Raw genomic sequence first — 16,492 nt, forward strand, 5'->3', positions numbered from 1 at the left:
AGAACAAAGATTGTGTGTTTTTTCTTTTTACAGTCGAGTAAAAAAAGGTTGCCAGTATGGACTGAATGAATGAATTGTCTCTGTCAATGTTCATATCAGCATGTGAGCACAGTAGTCAGGTAGAATTTTTGAAATCTTGAGTTTGTTGTCATTCTTTGTGTTGTTTACATATCTTCGCATGTCCTCTGTGAAGCACTTTGTGCCAATCCTGTTTGTCAGAGGCTTGACAAACAGTTAACCTAATCAGTTTGCCAATGGTCTAATACCCCTCCCCATTGACCGAGTAATGGTGGCTCATGATGGGTATTTAGACAGAGATATGAGTCCATGAAGACAGACATTTGTTTGCCAAGTAGTGTAGGCTCTTCTCAACCATCGATTAAGCTCACAGATCAATATGTCAGCTTGGTTTTCATCCATGCTTCTCTCCTTTCGACGATCAACAGTAGCTTACAGCGAAGGGTAATGATTGATTTTAATAGTATTTTTAGCTTAGCTTATTGATTACAAAACATACTGTAGGTCTAAGCAAGCCCTGGTTTGTACACACGTCACTGGCTGGAAAAAAAAAAATCAATATTACCTATCTGAGTCTGTTGATCTACTCAGTTTTCAGGTTCCATAATCTGTTTGCTTTAGCCTAACCTTATGTATAGGTTATGAGGTGGAGGAGAGCAGACTCAGAAACTGGAAAGTCAGAGATTATCAGAGAGAGAGAGACACAGAGAGAGACTAAATCCCTGGCCAGTTATTTTAACCACTTTGTACCGGAGTCATTTGGGGGAAAGTTGAATGTCTTAAAAAGTAAAAACGTAGATTGAAAGTGTTAAGAATCAAGACAGACCACTGGGAAAACATATGCTTTAAACAACAGTACAGTCCACACAAAAGTGTCTGCTAGTGATCCCAAATGTATGTTTATTTTCTCTCTTCATTTAGTATGATCTGACATGATGAAATACTGTCCTGCATTGTGATGTTGCAGGCCATCCTGTAACTGCACAGTGTCACCTACTCATCATTTCTGGTCAGATATAGAGATATTCAGTACTAAATATCTTAATAATATATAGTTTTGTAATTGAATATGTTTCAGTTGATCATTTGACCATGACGTCAACAGGATGCGATGCAGTTTTGCCTACATGTAACTGTCCTTTGACCTTAAAGTTTTGGATGCTTTAATTAAAAGTGCTGATACTTTTCTCGATACATTTTTCTCGAAGTACTGAGCTAACTAAGGATACACATATATACTCACAACTGTGAAAATAAAATCTGTGTTTGAAAGTTTAGAATGGGAGCTAATCTAAGCCTTAGTGAGTTGGTTTTTCCAGGAAGCCCCACAGAGACCTGAGCCTCTCACCTTGTAAATGTCAGTGCCCCCTATTTTCCACTAAACTACAAAGGGAATTGAACTCCTAACCAGTAGATTCCTTGCTCTATCCATTGAGCTCTACCTGGCCATTGACACAAGTCAGCAATTACCTGATTAATATTTGCAGGATGCAGACATTATGGATAATCCACAGTTTCTCCTTGCTCTCCCCCATCTCATTTCCATTCTTTTCTCTTCTGCACTGCGGAGAGCTGCGTTTGCTGCATAATCGCCCACTGAGTTCTCCCGACTTTCTTGCCCCCCCCGTTTTTTAATTTGTCTGTACTCCACCAGTATGTGGTTTTGTCATCAACTACCTGGACAGGTTGGAATGAACAGTGCTGTCAAGTCTGAGTGGTCTGGGTTTGACTAGTCTCATTCCAAATTGAGATAATGCCATTTAGGGAAAAAAAATGACGGCACAAAATGATTGACAGCACAAAATTAAGACACAAATGATGGTACTTATCAAAGGATAGAAGTAGCTTTAATCTGTGGCTCACAAAATGATTACCCCTCAACACAGTAGATTGTCTATATTTTGCAGATATTGTGTGATGAACTTTAAGTAATGACTTCCAGGTAATGACTTTCTTTTAGAGTAGAACTCCTCTTGTGTTTGCTGCCACATGGAGGGTATTTAGTGACAGCCTGTCACGCTCTCTTTTATAGTTATTACTGTTTCAACCAGTCATGGTTCCAGCCTCTTACTCTCAACTTCATGAAAAATGGGATTGATACTTTGTGATTGGTTCAGCATGAAATTCTGGGGCTGCTTCGACTCAAGAACTGTACAGTATTTGCTCTTTCCTGTCTCATGTATGGACCTTTAACTGGAAGCCTCTTGGATTGAATATTTGAGGCATTCAACTTGAAGCTCATGTCTGCCCTCAGTGACTTGCACCAGGTCAGCTGGTATAAATTAAGTGCCTTGCTTTAGGGCTATTGGATAAGTCACATGGCTGTAGTAGTAGTAATAATAATAATAATAATAACAATAATAATAATAAAAGGTGGCTTAAATGTTGTTTTATATTGTTTTCTTATCGTTCTATTTTTTTTCTCTTTTTTGGTGTGAAAGCAATTCATCTTTAGTCATATTTATATAAAAAATGAATATAGTCATATCACTATACAAACTAATAAAAAAATCTAAACCTACTATAAGATGCACTACATTCACTAACTCATTAGAAGTTGTTATCTGTTAAAATGCACAACCTTCAAATCCGTAAAAATAATAATGAATGGTCTGCTTACTCATGAGAGATGTAAGAGATGATGGCATGTTTCACTTTTGTTCACTAATGTTTCCTGGCACATCTCTGCGTGTTTATGTGTATTTATTTTTGTTCATGCTTGTGGGTGTGCATATTGTTTACCTAGCTGCCTCTGTACTCCCAAGGTGCTTCATTACTGCAGTTGTATATGCTGTATATGTGCATATATGTGTGTGAAAGTGGACAACACAGATTCAGCCAACTCTCAACATATAGCTCCACTGCTCTCTTGTGCACCATGAATGTCAATTGACACAGACTTGAAACACAAGCACAAGCAGAATCACACAGACACTTAGTCATACTGTGTAGTATGTACAGTGTACACACACAAGCACACACTGAGAATCACAGAACGATGTGCAAGTGCATATATAGTAGACGCATATAAAATCCTTCATACATATACACAATGCATATGAAACCACTGACACACGTGCACAACAGCAAATGCATGCAATGTAAAATGCATATGATACAAGATACAAGAACTACAACCATGTTCCTACACAAACTGCCCTTGAGTTTTTCAAGTATTTACACACATAAAAAACACTAGAGATGCTGTCAAACCTCGATAATGTTATGGGACTGAAGTCTCTTGATACATTTAATATTGAAAAGCAAAAATTGGCATGGTTAGATTTATTGTGTTGTTTATTCATCATTTCCTGATTTCAGCCATATTTTTTTTTATCTATTTTGCATTATTCTTAGATCTATGTTATGTTTCATTTAGTAGTATTAAAACATGTTTTTAGAAAAAAAAATGTTATTGTTATTATTGTTTAGGGACAGCAAGGTGCAGTTTTGTTTTGGTATCATGACAGAAACTCAGGTATTGTGCAGGTAACAATTCCATTCAACACAAGGTCTAGCTTTAACTTTTTAGAAATATTTTTGAGTAAAAAGTTTGGTGATATTCTATATTTTTTTGTCATAAAACAACAACACCAACAATTAATTGATTCTACTGACTAAAGTATTTGATCTGTGTAGCCAAACCCTGAGGTCTGCAGTCCAGAAACTATTAAAAACAAATCGCTGTTTTAGTGGGTGACATGTCCCTTCATCACAATAAATATGGGCAGTAGTTTATTTTGAGACAGTGCCACATGCGTCGTCCTGTTTTCGCAAATACTCATTAGTTCACCAAGTGTGTATTAAGAATAGTACTCAACAAATGCACTAGTTGCTGCTGTCCACGCAGCTGTTAAAGAAAATACACCTGTGACCTGATTTTAAAGACGCGCTGTGTGTCATCAGGAGGACTGAATGTGCTTGGGGCTGAGCGCCACAGGCACGGGAGGGAAAGCATAGAGAGACAGACTAGTGCAATGTTGGTTTTGGTCCTTTGTTGAGATTTGTTGAGAATAATGACAATAGAATAAAGTTTAGCATTTTCTCTACTTACCCCAAACATGAGCACACACGCATCTGCACATATTGTGTTTGTTGGTTTGATGTGTGGGTGTGAACATGGGGGGAATAAATATTCATGAGTATGACTATTAACCATATACGTATGCATATTACTCTGGATATCTGTCTGAGTGTGTGTTTGAGTATGTGTCGTTGCCTGTATGTATTCTGTGTGTGTGTGTGTTTGTTTATGTGTGTGCCACTGTGTATACACCAGCCAGCGACCCTTCTTTCTTCTGACGCCCCACTCGCTTCGGAGCAGAAAAATCACTCTTGCCGTCTCACTGGCTGACGTTGCTGGCAGGAGTCCTGGGGACCGACGGGGGGAAACGATCCCAACAAAGTGGCATGAATTAATGTGACTAATTAACACCACGTTAATTATTTGTAAATTGCATGTTTGGGTACGCGTTACTTGAGAGGCATATGCTGCTTGTTGTGTTCGCCCAAACAAGTGCCAGCTAATCTGTATCTCTGGAGTGCCCCACGTCTGAAGACGGGCCAATCCGCTCAGTGCAGGAAAAAGAAAACGTGAAGAAGAGAGAGAGAGAGAAAAGAAAAACTAAATAAGATTGCCAACAAATATATTTAATCTCGCCTGGACTCCATGCATGTTTTTGTCATTCTGGAGTTATTTGTCTGAAGTTTGTTTGTCTTGTGCGCTGTTGGTGAGTGTGTAATCTAACTGCCTATTAAAAGAGAAATTTTAGTGGTTTCAACATGAGGTTTCAACATGGGGCTGCTGAGGCCCCTTCTTTTTGGCAGTGTGGTGACTGACTGGGGCTCGTATCTGTGGAGTTCTTTTGGCTTAATCTTCAGTCTTGACTTCATGTGACTTCTTGTTTTGTTTTAATGCTTTTTAACTTGAGTTGACATTTTCTTCTCCCTCTTGTTTTGTGGCTATGTACTACTGTTTTTTTTTTTTTTTTGGATGAAAATCTGCATCTGAAACTATAACTAACACAATTAGTTGATTGATCACAGTTGGTCAACAGAAAATGTTCCAACAAAAATAAATCACTTAACCCATCAAGTTAAAATCCAAACATTCATCGGTTCCATCATTTTTCTCTGTTTTATGTTATTCTCAATTGAATATCTTTGGTATCCTTGAATGTTTTTGGATTGTTGGCTGAATAAAGCAAGCAATCTGAAAACATCACCTTGGACCCTTGCAGAGCTGCAACTAACTATTATTTTCATTATAGATTAGTCTGAAGATTATTTTTTTTTGATGATTTCACTCATTATTATTTCATTTATTTCATTAATCAGGCAAAACATGCAATTCATTTGAAAACCTAAGGTGACATTTCAAATTACTTTTGGAGAATCAGCAGTTCAAAAGCCAAAGGTATACAAGTTTGTATTATTTAAAGCAGAGAAAAGCAGAAAATGCCTTATTATCCAATTTTAAAATGTCTTTGTTTTCATCACTGCTGGTTTCCGAACATTGTAGACAGGCAGTTAAAGAGTTAAATGCTTTCAAATACAGTAGATGAAAACATGCACCTGACATATCAGTGGTTTAATCATTGTTACACTCAAATGCCCTTTAAAAGTGCCCTTGGGCAAGATGACGAGGCCTGCTGACTTAGAGCAACTCAGCTAAAGTGTTTGCCTACAATGTAAATACTGAGTGAGGGAGGTTAGAAAATATTTGAAGAGAAAGACAAGACTACTGCGCTTGAAATGATCCAAAACTTGCTAGCATGGCTACCATTACATGCTTATCTATCACTCTGTCACCCTGGGTTATGCACACTGGGTTTTATTAGGACAGTTTTGGTTGAGGAGACACAACCAGAGCTCCTGCATGGCTTGGTGAGGTGGGCAAGAAGCAGATCTGCGTATCACCTGAGCATCCCCCCTCCTTTCCCCTGTCTCCCTATCTCTCGCTCTTTGCTGCTGTCTCACCCTCTCTTGCTGTCTCTCTCTCTCCTATTACCCCTCAGTGAGCCCTTATTTTTTCATCTTCCCTCCTAGTTTCTTCTCCCTCTCTCTGCTTCTCTCTCTTTCATCCCTTGCTCATTTTTTCTGTCCCAATCCCTCTACCCCCCACCACACACCTCCTCCTCCTCCCCCTCTACCCACCCTTCCTCCCCCTCGTCTCCTCAGAGCTCCTCCGCATTAGCAGTCAGCTCCACTCCTAGACGTACTTTGTTTTTCAACCATGGTGGAGGGAGGGAGTGAGATACAGAGAGAGAGGAGAGAGGAGAGAGAGAGAGAGTGCAGTGCAAGTAATACAGAGAGAGGGAGAGAGAGCGAGCATCATTTACACAGTCATCCACGCCGAGCGGACCCTGCAGCTCACCCTCCCTCCCTCCTCTTCCCTCAGCCACTGCTCACGATGCCAAACATTTTATGTGTTATTTAGTCATGCCTGACTTTATCGAATTTGAAAAACATGCCAGTCACGGGTACACTCCCCCTCCCCTTTACCCCTTGCCCCCCCTTCCTCATCCCCCACACCCTCACCCAACTGCCAACATCATCCTCATCTCCCTCTCTTTCTCTCTCTCTTTCTCTGTCTCTCTCTCTCGAATGAGACTCCACCATCCAGGTCTGACCTCAAGAGCCTCTCGAGCCACTGTCTTTGGGGACATTTCACTTCTAAATGAAGTTTTATTCCCAGGATTCACCCCCCTTCTCCTCCACACACATCCTGACCACCCACCCACCCTGGGGGAAGGGGAGAAGGAGAATAATTCTAGCCAACAGAGTGTTGACTCTAAGATGGATTATTTCTGCTTGAAATCAGAGGCCATGTGCTGCTGGATAATGTGGCCGTCACGATTTTTTTTTTCCAGCACTGTTCTAATGATGGAGATTTGACGGGCAGCAAAATGTAGAGGAATAGAGAGACTTGTTCCACTAGGCGAGGAACGAGAGGCTAAAGGAAATCCCAACATGCTCGCAATCATAATCCCAAAGTCAGGATTTATGCTTGTTTTGTTTTTCATGTTATTTAACAGTCTGGCGTAGCTCAGTGGATAGACTGGGTCACTAACGCTCAGTGGGATTAGAGGGTTGATTCCAACTTGAACCAATGATGTTAAAAAGAAAACAAAACAAAGAAAAACAAGTATACTCGTATTTAAAGGGCTGCTAGCATGTATCTCAACCTTTTTCACCTGACGTACCTCAGTAGCCCTATCAGATGAGCTTGTGTGCCTCTTCATCAGCACCTCATGATCCAAGTGTGTTTTAATTGATTTTAAACTGGATGCTATTTCACACTTTAAATTATACATACCGACACGGTGACCATTTGCATTACTACCGCCTGGAGAGACAGAAGCTGGATGTTGCAGTCATTTTATATATAACCTTGAGTTATTGTTCGAACCTCTCTGCTCATATGGTTTCTAGTTATCACAGTCAGCACATGGTGCAAAGGTGTTAGAAATGGCTCAGGTTGGTGGGCCGTCCTTTGCAGTCGGCTTATCAGTGATCATATATATTCATTCATTTTGATAATTTTACTAAACTCAACCCCAGCAAATCCCACTCATTCTCCTGAACACACATATGTGGATTTATTTTTTGTTTAGACTTAATCATAGTCATTTGTTCAAATTACCCAAGCTACTCTACAATCACATGAACCTCCTAGTAACTGCAAAAGTGCTCCCATGGGTACAAGTACCCCCGATAGGGAATCACTGATTTAGGCTGTGCTCAGACCGACATTAGCCGTGCATAAAAACGCACAGCCACCTCATTCATTTTAATGAGGCCATTCGGATGACCCAGTGGGATGCCAATGCAGAAGCAATGGCAGCAACAAAAAAAAACAAGAGGCGCCCAGGAAAAAAGTTGAACTTGGCTCAAATTTGTCAACGCGGCAGCATCCGGTGAGGGCTGCTTTGGCAGCATGTTCTTGCTAGATAACTTCGTAACGTGAACAGCGTAGTTCTCCTGTTAACATCAAAGTTGTTGCAGTGAAAGCCTTGGCTGCCATTACAATGTTCCAGAGTTGAAAGAAGTCCAGTCCCACGCTATTAGGAACAGCTGTGCAGTGTTTTGACATCTGATAAGTCTTCAAACTCTTAGATCTCTTACTCAAACTGATCCTGCTGCATCATCTTTTATTGTCTCACTGGTACCTGAAGTAACACATCCTACCTGTCCCCGCCAACACAGTCCACCACATTTTTTTAATGTAGGGCTTTTTTTTTTAAATGCCCACTTGAACCACTGTGTGATCAGTGTAGCTCATTGTAGTCTACATATATACAAGGCTCATTGATGCACTGTAAAAAATAATTTGTGCTTTTATAAGAAATCCCATTAGAGATGGGAAAACTCCCGACTCCGAAGCAGTTGCTGGTTCAGATGCCCTGTGCATTTGAGTGAATGAGAAGCACGCTGCCCTCCACTAACTACTGGCTCTGCCCTTGAGCAAGTCAAGTTGCTCAAGTGGAACTGCCCAGTGATGTTTGGATGAAGCCTGTGGTCGCAGTGCAGCTCTCAGGCATGTATGTGTGCAGCAGTGTGAAGCAGGGCGGTGCTGAAAGTGAGTATCTGTGTTCAGCAGAAACCCTATAGCTGGAAAAATAAAGGATAGAAAAAATAGGCTTTTTAAGGAGGAATGTGCTGCTAGGATGTGGTATTGTAGATGGTATGGGTTGTTCTGCAAATTGTGTCTGCACAGCTGCTCAACAAGTACCAGAAACTGCAATATTGAGCTGTGCAGTTACCAGAAGAGGCTGCAATCTTGGTCCCAAGTGAAAGCTGTTTGACGCAGCTGCTCTGGGTTGGTGCTCTGCAGAATGCCTGATCTACATATTAAGTTGTACATATTCATCTTGATATCCGTTTTAACAACTCATGTAATGAAGTACTGGCTATAATAAGACTTTTCTTTGTTGCTGAGACAATTAGTTAATTATAAATTAGTCCATTGGCAGACACATAATTATCAAATTTGGTAATCGTAAAATCATTTTGGTTCATATTTACATTATAAATGCCATAAAATTATGTTTTCCAGGGTTTAGGATTGTTTTCTCACATGTAATTTTTTTTATTAATGTTCTATAATAGCAAATTTTATATCTTTTTGGTGTTGGACTGTTAGGCAAAACAAGACATTTGGAGATGTCACCTGGGACTCCAGGGAAGAGTTAAGGTTTTTTTTTTAACCATGTTCTAGCATTTCAGTGATCAAAACAATCTAAAAGATAAAAAAATAATTGTTAGTTGCAACCTTAGTTTTCTTTAAAAAATGTTTTTAATTTTTTTTTTTTTTTTAGAAAAAGCGAGTAGAGATTATGGATTTTGCTTTTATGGTATATCCTGTAGTCAAAAGCGCAGCTCTTCAGCTGAAGCATGTCAGTCAATATCAATATCCTACAACTCTAATGATAGGAGGAGGTCTGTTATATAAAGAGCTGGACTTCCTGCACTCTGGTCTGGTGGATGGAAGATGTGTAGCAGGATTTCAGGTTCTTAGTGGGGAGGTAGAGTGGGATTTTCACCGATGTTGCAGAGGTCGAGAAGCTCTGAGACAAAAGAACCCTTAAGCTTTAAAGCTGAAGTTTACTTCGAGGTGTGATGTGTGGGCTGTTAAAGACACTATTTTGTTGTGTCGAGGATGGGTTCAAAAACCTTGATGAGGAAGCTTCTGTATGAAATTTCCTTTTTATTTTTGGCAAGCTCATAACAAAATATAGTGGTAATATTTTCAGAATCTATAGTTAAGGGCTGAGAAGGAAAGGCATTTCAGGACATGATTTAAAACTACAAAATCCGTCCAAGTATTCAGGAATCTGTATCTTGCATGCCATCACAGTGCATCCATAATGTAATGGGAAATGTAAGCCTCTCTCTCTCTGTATCATCCATTCTTCTCCTTGAAGCCAGCTAACACAGAGGAGATAGAAACCAGACGAAGCCTGAGGGCTATAAAACACTGAAGACACTTTCTCCCTCCCTGACTCCTCCTCCAGTTTTCATCATGCAGCCTGTTCATTGTCTCTTTAGGCTTCTGCAAAAAGTTTGCACTGCAGAAGTTGTCCATCTTAATAATTCAGTTTAATACTAAACTTACTCATGGAATCATATTATAGTGAAAAATGTCTGAAAATACGCTCTTCTTTCTGTGCAGTCTCACTTATATGAGGAATATTCAAAAATGAGTGTATTATATGAGGTGTCATATCTTTGAAGAAGTGGATTGAGAGGCCCAAATTCATGATATTGTCAGTTGTTTCAAGAAAACCTTTAATCTTCAGATGTGTTGGAAAGACTTGAATTTACCTCTCTGAACTGGAAGATTTATTTGACACTTGTTTCAGGGGAAACTCAGGCTCAATCTAAGAATAAAGGATTTGAGTATTTCTTGGATGGTGAACAGGTTTCCTGAAGGCTGCCCAGTGTTTGGTGCGGTTTCAAGACCATCCAATAGTTTCATTGAGAATCTTGATTGACCACACTGATGAGGACAGCTGCTGCTTGACAGCATACATGTAGCAGCGAGTTGATTCAAATTTCTCACGATTACTACAGCACTGCTAAAAATATTGTAAATGATTTGTGTGGGATTATTATTATTGTCATGTGATTATTGTTTAGTTCAATTAGAAGGCTTTTCAGCTTTTAATGAGGCTAGGGAAGAATATGAATGAATGCATGCTCTGTATTTTTTAATATGAACAATTTTCATGTATGTATTAATGATTCAGTAGAAATTCTTAAAGACAAACTTACAGGGTGTTTGGCAGGACTAAAAACAGATTCCTACACTGGCAGTATAACAAGCAAGCAGCTGTAATAAGTGCAGAAGTCAGTCAAAGTCAGATCAGTAGACAGCTGACTTAACAATCTTTCCTGTGTTCCTACAGTAGAGGGATTTTTTAGAGAAAGGGGCCATACAGGAAAAGCAGACCATCTTTATTCTCCAATATTTGATCAATTTCATTCATTTGAACATCTGATCAGCTTTTCCTCCTAAAGGAGCTTCTAGAGTAGATGTCCTTATCAAGCTATTTCTTGGCTATTGTACTCTTTTTTGATCTTTCATTTTTATTACCTTGCATCTAATTTTGTGTTTTTGTTCATATGTTTGTTGATTATAACATATATCTGTTAACTGTGCTGTATTATCATTTGATAAATACAGAAACATACAGCATTACCGCTAAAAACTTCAACAGCAACAACAATATGTCGTAGTAACAGTTGCGGTGGTACAGTATTGGTAGGTGTCAACATTGTTGGCTTGCGTATTGAACCTGACTACTTTATGGTACCGACCACAATGTGTCCATCAAAATATGAAAAATTGTCAAATAGCTTGCATTACAATGCTTGATCAGGATTGTACTGTTCTTTATTCTTTGATCAGACAGCCATTGAATATTAATGAAAAATCACCCAAGTGGAACAAAATCAGAACAGACATAAAATAGTGCAGCAGTAAAATATAGCACTATAATATTAAGTAAAATGTAATATTGTGGAAGCCTGGTGAGAAATAGCAAAATGTATAAACTGTAATGCAAACAGGTTGTGCAGTAATGCAGGATGTATATGCATGAAAGGAACAGACTGTAGACAGGCATGCATATAAATATGTATGCTGTGAATGATAAACAGCTATAAGGTGGGTAGTAAATTAAATGCCTATGCTGAGATGTAAACAGTAAGTAGCCAGGTAAGTAAGAAGATGGAGCCAGTGCAGTAGACATTATTGATTATTAATTATTATTAGTAATTATTATAAAATAGAGCCAGGAGGTGGTTAGCTCACCCCTCTAAAGCTCACTGATTAACACACAAGTGACTCTTTCAAAATGTTGAACCACTATGTTAAGGTATGGGGGAAAAATGCTGTTTTGCCATTGGCACCGAAGCTCAGGGATCGATTCAGCAGAGATTTTCAAACAATATCCAGCCTTAAATCATTGCAGTAGCAGCAGTAACCTGTCGTTATATATAGTATATTATAGTAGTTGTTACAGGAATACAAGCAGTAGCCTCTAAATTCGACAGTAACTACTGTACCAGCAGTTGTAATAGGCCTAATACTAGTAGTAGCATCATCATTATAGTCTATTATTGATACTGCATTAATGCCAGTATGTAATAATGTCACCCTCATCTCACTTGTCTAAGCGCACTGTCTTCTGTCCAGATCATTTCCCGTTCGGTCTCTTTCTATATTTAGCAGCTTTGTCCTCTCTTTGTCTCCCTGCAGCCATTGGCCGGACGTTGATCCCCCGTTATTTCAGCACTGTGTTCGAGGGAGGAGTCACCGAGCTCCACTACATTCTCAAACACTCCAAGGAGTCCTTCCACAACTCCTGCATCACCCTGGACTGTGATCAGTGCACCATGGTCACCCAGCATGGGAAGCCAATGTTTACAAAGGTAACAGATGACCCCTGAGCTTCTCCCACCATGAATAATTGATCACAAGCTATGATAATGGGCCGGGCAAAGTGTTTAACTGGTTAAAGAGCAAATCCATTTACACCCTTTGATTCTTTTTTCCACCCCGTTTCATTTTGACCCAGTGTTATCAATTCACACCTGGTGGCCTGGCTGCATGGATTAAAAAAATTCTGTATTACCTGGGAAGATTGTGTGCATTTTAAATCCCTGATTTCTGAAGCAAAATTTGGCTTTAAACAGTAATTTATTACTAAATACACGTTTTGAGTGAGTAAATTACACATACTTTATTATACTATCAATTGATTCTGTCTCCGTTTTACAGTGTTCATTACAACAGAAGAATTTTCTCTTTTCCAGAGAAAGCCTAATAATTCTGTCCTCTAGACTCCATGCATTTCCTGAATTTGTGAAGGGTGTGTGTTCAAGTAGGTTATTAAGTTTCTCTTTGGGGGAGTAAAAATATCAATAAATTACCTACAATTAGGACTTCATGTAGTCTATTAAGTCTTAAAGGATAGGTTTACAATTTTTCAAGTAGTCTAACCACAATAGTCAGGTGTGAAGATTGAAATTGGTCACTGTGATCATTCCTACTGTTCGTGCTGGCTGTTAAGTGATTCCCCCCTAATGTGCTTCCAATCTAAGTGATAGGAACCAAATCAACAGTCCAGCAGTCACTTATACTGGAATCAGACTAGGTCTTTACAGCAGGTATGAACAGGGGGAATGATTACAGCAAGCAAAACATGTTTCTGTGTTTATATGGCACCTCACACATCGCTCTAGGACAGACTTGAAATATTGTAAATCGTTTAAGGTTACATTACACAAAGGACCTGCAGTTATATGGACAGTCACTGTATGTTGAATTCTTGCATTAAACTATCTAGCTGGAAAATGCACTAACCACTTTTTAACCTTAGAAATCATACGAGGAAATGTCACAAATAGCCATATTTACCCTCTTTACTTATCCGCATTTTGGCTTTCCCCTTGACCCCAGACTCCACTGGCATTTCTTATGTTAAAGATGTCAACAGATTCTTAAGCCCTCAGGTACTCAAAGGCAATGCTTGGGGGACATGAATACGGTTAGATCTTTGAAGAGTATGCTGCATTTTCCGGTATAAGTGAGGCGCAGACAGAAGAGGCAAAAAAAGCAGAGGCAATACAAATTGCGCAGGTGAGATAATCCAAACCTGACACAGAGGTCTTCTGAAAGCACTAAAGCTGAGCTCATCTGCTTTTGTCTTTGGGGAGTGAATCCCCCTGCGAGCCGGAGTGAATATCTGCTTCACCACAGTCTGATCCAGATGGCTAGCTGACTCTTAGTGGTCTTCTGCTGACTGTCTAAATGAATCTGAGGCCAGATACCTTGTCAGCGCCGAGCAGGCGAGCTAAAGGGATTCCATGTTCCCTGTACCATGAACCCTGAGCTACAGCACTAGACCGGATTGTTCTGACATTAAACAGCTACACGCCCTCTTGTTTTCAGGACTTGACAGTATGCACTCACTCTTGTGTGTGTGTGTGTGCAGTGTGCAGAGTTGGAAATTAACTTTTTGGCTGACCTGCCACAGACTGTGAGACTAAAAAGCGATTTGCGAAAACCTCAGCGCAAAAAAATCTCCATTGTAGCAAGTGATTTTGTCTGTTATTGAGATCTGAAATCTTATTTTCTGAAAAGAACGGACAAAATGTGCCATTGGGTGGAGATTATTTTACCGGTTTCCAATAGAAGTGAACTTGAGTGTAGTAAGTACGTAAGTTACTAATAAGGGGCCCGAACAACATAAGATTCTTGAGGTGGATGGATATTAATATTGATATTTGAGAGGTCTGAGTATGACATATTGACTTTTTTAGAAGTATCTTGTATATTTGGTTATTATATGTAAGGAATGCAATGTTTCTAAGTTGTCTTCTTTCTTTAGTATATCTGTAAACTATATATATATATATATATATATATATATATATTAGCTAATATTGCTACATATATTGGCACAGCCAGTTTATTCTACCTTACATGTACTCTTGGGTAACACCATTTAAAGTTAATATTATTGACTGAAACCCCCTACTGATTCATGTTGTTAGTTGGTTGCGTATGTATTTGCTGACTAGGATTAGTTCCCCCAGCAGCTTTTATATCAAACTATATGATCATTTACTGTTAATAGTCAATTTCTTGACATAATAATCATAATTCTGATTTAGTCGCCCCTGTGATGTGATTTTGACTTGGTGTGAATGAACAGTTTACAAAAGGAGTTAGGAGACTCATGAGTAATTTTTTAAATAGACCCCTGCCTGTATTTCTGTGACAGTTTAGAAGCTCCGATATCCACACAATCAAGAAACATGTTGCAGTACTTCACATTTTGATATCAGTTGTTGTTGTTGTCACCATTTCCACATGGTAAAGTTTTTGAGTAGTGTAGTGCAGGACCTTTATTTGGCATAGCAAAGTCAAATCTTACTGTTGTTTCATGACAGGTGTTAACCTCAGTTACCTCAGTGTCTGTGAGTGTATGCTCATGTATATTTACTTGCATGACTGCGTACATGAGGGTTTGCGTCATGGGAGTTCATGAGGTCGTCTCACTTTTTCTGTGCATTTGGAGGGAAGATGATTTTGTGTTCGTGTGGCGGTTAGTGGGTGGTGAGGGTTGGACATTTGTGTGGGTGGACGGGGGCTCTTTGTGTTGTCATATCAGTAAATGAGTATGAAACATCCTCAATAACACACACAGGAAATGTCCTTTTATGTTGCTGTTGTTTGGTTTTTGTAAACAAGGCTCCCTAAAAGGAACAAAAAATAAATAAATAAATGAATGAATAATATGAGTGTCCGATATTAACCGTACAGCACAGAAACAGAACGGCCCAGGCCCGGTCAACAAAAAGCTAAATTTGATGCTCGCAGCGCTGCTCTCTTTTCATCTTCACCTAAATTGGATGAGAAGAATTAATTCATTAGAAAAAAAAAAAAAAAAAGAATTCCAATAACTGAGCGTGTTCTCCCTGAGCTCCCAGCAGCAGCAGCAGCGAGCCTGCAGCTCTGGAGGCCCGAATCTCAATCAGCTCTGCCTCACCTCGCTTTCCTCAACCACCACCACCACCACCACACCTCCTCCCCCTCCACCACCCCCTCCTCTCTCTCATCCTCCTGCCTGACTCGCTCGCTCGCTCGCTCATTCTCCCCTCGCTCTCTACTCCACCGCTCTCCGTCACCCCCCCTCCTCTCAGCCCCCCTCCCCTGCACTCTTAACACACACATGCACACACACACACACACACACACACGCATCCTTCATCCCTAGAGAAATCATCCCCAGCTCCCAACTCGCTCTCTTGCTCTCCCACTCTCTCTCTCTGCCTGTATCTGTCTCTTTCTTTGCTCGTCTCTCTCTCTCTCTCTCTCTCTCCTCTCTCTCTCTCTACCTCTATCTCTCATTCTCTTTCAAAATTTCAAATTCAGATTTGGTTTATTGGCATGGCATTTTCCAGGAATAACTCAGGTTTATTGCAATTTGACCTTATTTTTGTAGTTTTGGTCATCATTCCTGTCAATAGGAAGAGTTTAGTCACCAAGTTAATTGCTGAGATATGGTTGCTAAAAGACATCATCCAGGGCAAGAAACAGACGATCATACATGCTTTTAGATATGACATTGCAAGAATAAGGACAAATCACACACACCAACATGAAGATCAAGGGTAAAACAATAAAGTATGAGGCTAATTGCCATTGTGGTCCTTGATGTAAACATCAACAGTGCACGTGACATCATACAACCAACAAAACCAACACCGTTAATACCTATACAGGTAATATTTGTCAATGAAACCACTCTAAGAACATCCACAAAAACTGATGCATGAAACCTCATAGGCTGGTTTAACATTAACCTGCCATTCTTACAGTAGTTGCCTGCACAGTTTTCCTACGCAATGAGGCAACATTGCCAAAACTTAAAGTGTGCAAACTAAATTAGGTGGATTA

General features: G+C 39.6%; 1 protein-coding gene across 4 annotated transcripts in view; it reads left to right on the forward strand.

The window, feature by feature from the left end:
- The window catches only part of ldb2a (LIM domain binding 2a), an 87,211-nt gene that overhangs the window by 41,875 nt on the left and 28,844 nt on the right, over positions 1-16,492 (forward strand). For all 4 annotated transcript variants that reach the window (XM_041943946.1, XM_041943948.1, XM_041943949.1 and 1 more), the window contains exon 3: positions 12,284-12,456. In XM_041943946.1, the coding sequence (XP_041799880.1) occupies positions 12,284-12,456 (173 nt within the window). The remainder of the gene's footprint in view (positions 1-12,283; positions 12,457-16,492) is intronic.

The sequence above is a fragment of the Chelmon rostratus genome, chromosome 9 (genome assembly GCF_017976325.1).
Source record: "Chelmon rostratus isolate fCheRos1 chromosome 9, fCheRos1.pri, whole genome shotgun sequence".
Classification (NCBI taxonomy): Eukaryota; Metazoa; Chordata; class Actinopteri; order Chaetodontiformes; family Chaetodontidae; genus Chelmon; species Chelmon rostratus.